This window comes from Empidonax traillii, unplaced genomic scaffold (genome assembly GCF_003031625.1).
Source record: "Empidonax traillii isolate 1590-97213 ecotype Southwest subspecies unplaced genomic scaffold, ASM303162v1 scaffold466:size1224651, whole genome shotgun sequence".
Lineage (NCBI taxonomy): Eukaryota > Metazoa > Chordata > Aves > Passeriformes > Tyrannidae > Empidonax > Empidonax traillii.
This window is the reverse complement of record NW_020955659.1, coordinates 1,017,694-1,024,204: the sequence shown is the minus strand read 5'-3', so window position 1 is coordinate 1,024,204 and position 6,511 is coordinate 1,017,694. Positions and strand designations below refer to the sequence as shown.

Sequence of the window (6,511 nt, the reverse complement as noted above, 5' to 3'; positions counted from 1 at the left end):
CTCCAGCTGCAGCACCATGCTGACGCACTTTATTGCTTCTTCTGGCACAAACTTGTTCTTCAGTGTACTGCACTGCAGGGTATGCATAATTTTATGCTTACATGCCTCAGAAAATTCCCCTTCAGTATATAATCTCTGAGAGACCTTAATGGTATTGACAAGATCAAGAAAGTCTCCTCTTCAATCTCTATAGTTTTATTTTCAGTAAGTATAGCATACAGATACATTTGCAATGCACAGAAGTACTGTAAAAACAACACTTTTTTTTTATTAGGAAGTGTACAGTCAATTTTAGTTTAGTCTCAGTGAAAGCAGTGCATTAAGGTAACTGGGGTCTTTTTGGTGGAAGAGAAGAATCTCAGCCTCCATGTTACAGACTGAACACTGCTGATGTTTAAACTGGAGAGAGATTGGGAAAGCTCTGTTACAGACAGTGAAAATGTTCCAATATCAATGGAGGAAAGAATTTTGCTAAGATTACAGTAATGAAGAACTGTAGTCTGCATTTTTTTAAATGAGGATAGCTGTGGAGGTTTGGAAGATTTCCATACTACCAAAAATGGCAGCCAAAATTGTTCAAGGGAAACCATTTGTACAGATGACTGATGGCAATTGTTATGTGGATCATCCAGTATTGGAAATTTATGCTGTCATCTTTCAGTATTAGGTACTTCCAAAATGAGAATGTTTCTTTGTATTATTTCAAATTGCTCAGCCAGTACCCATTGTATAAAAATGTTTCAGAAGTCCCATGTTTTGCTGGAAGCTGAATCTACCCTTTTTATCAGAGTTTCGAAACTAAAATAGTCAAGGAATTGAAAAGTATTCCATCTTGTTTGGTGTCAAGCAAAAACTTTATATCAGATAAGTAAAGTACATTTACATTGAGACAAATATCATGACTTGTATTACATCTTGGTGGGGAGGAGGAGAGAAAGATTAGCCAGAAGCCAAAAGCAAATAACTTTCAACCTAACCCACTAAAATTGTGATGTGTTTTCAGGAGAGTTTGGCCAGGCTACAGCGAGCATTTGCTCGGAAATGGGAGTTTATTTTTATGCAAGCTGAAGCACAAGCAAAGTAAGTTCCTTTGGAGATGAGGGGTTTTTGTTTTGCATGATTTTTGAAGGGAGAAGGGAGGGAAAAGTGATGGGATGCTTCATATGTTTAAAATTGCTGTCATCAACACTGTTTCTTTCAAATATCCTATAACATTGACAGGGTTGACAAGAAGAGAGACAAGATAGAGAGGAAGATTCTTGACAGCCAGGAGCGAGCATTCTGGGATGTGCACCGTCCGGTGGTGAGTGCTGGTGGGGCTCCTGGGGCTCTGAGCAGGGCCACTGATGAAGGTCAGCCTCTGTGAAGCATTGAGGTAGCGTGGGAACATGTAGGAGAGCAGTAGGGCCAGAGGCTGGGACTTGCCTCCTTGTTTTCAGGATCTAAAATTTGTATGATTCTGCTATTGTAGACTGCAGACGTGTGTGCATCCAGTTTGGGTGTTCTAGTGAATGGATTTGTTGTGTCTGATTTCTTGAATCAGAAGGTACTCGTCTTTATTATCACCTCAAAGGTTTCCCAGGATATGAGTCACACAACCAAAATTATCAGCGTAACTAAAAATACCTTCAAATAAATCTGACTTTTTTTTTTAATTTATTCTGCTTTTTTGCTTGTTAAGCCTTTCAACTTCACTCTGGTCATGTTTCCAAGCTATTTTTAATGCTCATAAAGGTTAGATATTGCTGGCTTTGAGCTGTGGGAGTCACACATTGTCTAAACAAGATTTATCTGAGTTCCTTGTCAAATTCCATCTGAAACAAAATTTAAAAAAAAGAAAGGTTCTTATATAGTCAACTACTTTTAAGAACTAAAACTTTGAGAAAGAATGTCAATTGTCACAATAATTCCACTTAAACTGTAAGAACTCAATAACAACATTATTTTTCTTTAGTACGGAATAATATCTGTTTCCCTTACATGGAGTTAAGCTTTCATTTTTTTGTACAGGGTTTGGTATCACTACAAATGAAATCTAATATAGACTATATCTTCCACTCTGACACTAGGAAAAGCTACTTTTACTGGGAGAAATAAAATTAGGTGATAATACCTGTGGAAGAGTTGAATGGAATGAGAAAGTTTAAATAAAAAATAATAAACTTTAACATGGCCAGCTTATATTTGTCACCATGGAACTGAAGCAGTGGTAGGAAAAATGGATTTTTAGGCAGGATTTAGAGTGTCAGGTAGACAAAACCATTTGAAGTGAAGGATTCAAACTACAGGCAATAGGTGCAAGAAGACTGGGACATTACTGCCTAATCACTGACAAAAAATAAGGGAGGAGAACAGAAAGCAGTCTGCCATCTGATGTTGATTGGGGCTACATGTGGAATAGACACAAACTTTCTATGGGGATCTGAGACATTTCAAGGTGCAGAGAGCTTTTACATTTTATATGTAGAAATGGATCTAAAGGTTTTGAATCTGGGAATGAGATGTTGTTTTCAGATTTGGAAGAGATGAATTGTTGAAGCTTCAAGAGAGTTAAAGGAACCAGGACAAGAGGAAATTGAATCTGATTAAGAGCTTTGGCTGAACTGTGGATAAATCTGCCTGGTCCAGCAGATGTTTTTAATCTGGCTGTAAACATACCTAGGAAGTATCAGAGGCAAAAGACTGGCTTACAGTCACCAGTGTAGGATCCTGGCTTTAGGAGATATAAATAGAAAAACAGAGAGGTTAGTACTTTGCCTAACCTGCTCCTCTCAGGAGTCATTGAAATAATATTTTTGAAAACACTGTTATGAGTTTGCTGTCACAGTAAAAGCCATAAGATTCTATTAAAAAGAAAAAAAGATAAAACATGAAGAGACTGAAAAGAGGAAGGTGATGCTAGAGCCAATTAGAATTTGTAATGACTTTTCAAGCTCCCCAAAAGCCCTTCAAAAACTCCCAGAAATGCTACTGCAACTCTAGAAAGCTAATATTTTTAAGATTAGGTAATGTTTGGATGACAATCTGGGATTAGTGTTTATTTTTATTTACCATTTTTCACCTTTTGACAAAAATTCAGAGGTAAGGGGCAGTGGCAACACAGTTAAAAATCCACCCCGATTCAATTTTATTTTAATGAAAATTAATTTTAAGGACCAAATGTTTCATTATTTGCTTTTTTTTTTTGTTTTGTTCTGGATTTTTGTTGTTTCGTTTTGTTTTAAGTGAGTAAATAAATATTCTTTCCTGATTTTCCTGCAGGTATCCTGGTCTATAGTTGTTTTGTTTCTTGCCTACCTTGCTACAGTACTGATTCACAACCTTTACATGTAAAATATAATCTATGAGTATTACATTTGCATTGTATTTAAAAAGGGAGATACTTTAAGTTGATGAAAGGTACAGAAGAGGGAAGAAAACCATCATTCCTAAAGGACAGTGCAAGCAGTGCACTGCAGGAATGGAAGACAAGAGAACAGCTGTATGTATGACTGTGACTGATAAGTTTAAAATAAGTGAAATGAACCAAAGTTTGATGTGTAAAGAGCATTTGTCTCAAAAACCAGCTGTATTTCATAGTTCCCAAGTCAAAGTCAATGCTCTAGGTGATTGCAGAGGTCCTAGAAGATTTATGCCATAGTCTGAGAGACAGACAAATGCTTGAAAGTCATTATGGCTGTTACATTCTATCAGCTAGCTGGCTAGTGCCCATATTTTTTTCCTAGGTTTTAAGACTGAGGTGATGCTTGGAGATGAACCAGAGAAACTGGATTTGGAAAGGAATTTTATTCAAATAGTCATCTGTTCCTCAATTTTCTTCTGAGAGACAGTTAAGAGAACAGCTTTGTTATCTCACTGTTTAGTTTCCATTCCAATATTTATTTAATTGCAGTTGTTCGGTTTAGGGTTTTTTGTTGTTGTTGGGGGGGGGGGTTTGGTGTTTTGTTTTGTTTTTTTTTTTCCTTGGGATGGATTATGCATGTGTGGAGTGTAGTCTTCACCATTTCTGTAGCCTTATGTAGAAAGATCACAGCTTGCAGTTAGAAAGAGCATGACAGAACTTCAACTGTAGGTACTGCAGCACACAGAGACATTCCTGAACAAGTTTTAAATCTTACTAATTCAGATACCAATCATAGCAAAACCATGGAAATTTGTGTCAGGGAGAGCTGTACAAACTCCTTTGTGATCTTGAGCAGCAGACCTAGGATAAACTCCATGCTATTATTTCTAAGGTAGAGTCATTACCTAACATATGTCTGAGATTAATATTATTCATCCAGAGTGATGTATTTCTCTTTTCGATGGAAGAGTAAATCTATCTGAAAAGTGTTTATCTTCTTTCCACCTGCCTAGAATGTGTATTATTTTCATAGTTTTGAAACTTCTGTCTTAACAGACTGTGGAAATAAACAAAATTTGGTTAGGAGAATTAGGGATTTAGTAAAAAAACAGTAACAAAACAAGCTAAATTGGAGGAGTGAGCTCCTTCCAGGAGAAAGAAATTGAGAAGCTGCTTTTGTTCAAAAAGAAGTGTTGTACTCCTGATTAAGTCTTTATAAGAGAACTTATAGCTTTGCTGAATTATTATCTCTTTTTAAACCCCATAATCTTATACTCATTAAAAAGGGACAAACAGGTACTAAAACAGTAAATCCCTTGAAACATTCTCAAACCCACATGAAATACGTTTGGAGCAGAGTAGCTGCGGCTTGAAGTAAATTTCATTCTTTTCATTAACAAACAAGACAGCTGATGTCTTGCTGCTACAAATGATTCACTTTTATTCCTGAGTTATACATTCATACAATAAAAAAGGCCTTTTGGGTACTTTTTTGATATTCAGATTAATTCAGAAGGTAGTGGGGGAAGTATCCTTATCTCCTGAAAGTCATCTGTATACTTCATAATCGTAAGTTGAAAAAAAACTTCTCATTTTCTCCAGTGCCTCTGACCTTTGTTATCAGTCAGAAGATTGGTTGTATTGCAGTCACATTTAGCAGGTTTGTGTGCAGTTGTTTTAAAAGGAAGATGAGAAATATATAACAGATCATAGAATCAGATGGGTTGGAAAGGACCTCTGAGATCATCAAGTGCAACCCTTGATCCACTACCACCACAGTTACTAGACCATGGCACTGAGTGCCATATCCAGTCTCTTCTTAAATACCTACAGGGATAGAGATGTGCTAGAAAAGTGCACTGGTGTGTGTTCCTCTCCAAAGTTTAAACACTGGCTCTGGTTTAGTTAAATTGTGGTTTAATAATGTGTGAAGATCAGTCAAGATGTGATCCAGTTCTTCCACTCTGCCATTTGTAGCTTCCCAATCCACAGGACTTGTATTCCCATTGTTACCATGGGTTTGCTGAATGATGGTGATTATTTTGTTTTGTGAAAAGAATGGATAGCAAATATTGATAAGGCTTAGACTCTGTCTTAAAGGTCTTTTCCAACCTAAATGATTCTATGAATCTATGAAAAACAAAAGCAATATTTGTGTTATTTAATAGAGGAAGACAAAGTATTTAGGGTGTGTATATGTGGTAAGGACACCAGCAATGTTCAGTGCAAGGGTGGGTTTAAGATAATTCACTGATGAAGTAAAATTCAGAAATATGTATGTTTTCTGGATTTGGGTGCTTCTTGCCATTGTTTCTTAGCACTAAACTAGGAAAACATTGTTTTTCAAATATTTTAAACTTTGTCACAGATCCAACAGTTTTTGCTTCTTCTTTTTATGAGATTCTATCTCCATTAATTTATTTTTTCTGTTCATAATTTTAAGTTGTATTTTATTTGGTCTGAACATGACCCTTAGCATCTGAGCCAGTAAGTAATATCATCAGGTGTCCAGGGTCAGGCAGTGGATGCTTTTTTTTTTTTAATGATTTTTCCAACCTCTTCTTCAAAGCCTCGGAAACTCAACAAAACACTGAATTTAATTTGATTAAGGTGGTGCACTCCTGCATTTCACACTCTATGTGCTAGACTTTACTGGAGCAGTCATTAGTATAGCTGGAGAACACTTATCTCTGCTTTATCATAATATTTTCTGAAATTTTTTAAACATCTTCGGGAAGGAAATGTGAATTGTGCCATCCAACTTCTCCAGAGATATATCCACATACAATTTTCACATCTTCTTTTCCACCTGTTTCACCATATATCCTTTCAAGGGAGTTCCCTCTCCAGCAGACAGGGAATGCAGCCAAAACAGCAATTGTCACTCTCAGATAATTGCACTTCTGGTAATGAAAAAAAGCCTTGTACAATGTTTTAATTTCAGAACATGGTTAGAATGTATATAATCCATATTCTCACGTATTTGAGACAAGTATTTATAAATCTTTTAGCTGGCCTGCCAACTAAACCTTGGTGGAAGATTTTGTTCTCACATTATTCAGCATTGTTATTTAGTCTAATACTTGAGTAAAAGTGGGGCAGATAGGGGAAAAGAAGCCAGGTTCCCTGCAACAGTGCAACAAACTGAATTTTTGGAAGTTAAAACTG

General features: G+C 36.3%; 1 protein-coding gene across 9 annotated transcripts in view; it reads left to right on the top strand.

The window, feature by feature from the left end:
- The window catches only part of RGS7 (regulator of G protein signaling 7), a 242,150-nt gene that overhangs the window by 183,208 nt on the left and 52,431 nt on the right, over positions 1–6,511 (top strand). For all 9 annotated transcript variants that reach the window (XM_027895752.1, XM_027895753.1, XM_027895750.1 and 6 more), the window contains exons 8-9: positions 1,004–1,080; positions 1,222–1,303. In XM_027895752.1, the coding sequence (XP_027751553.1) occupies positions 1,004–1,080; positions 1,222–1,303 (159 nt within the window). The remainder of the gene's footprint in view (positions 1–1,003; positions 1,081–1,221; positions 1,304–6,511) is intronic.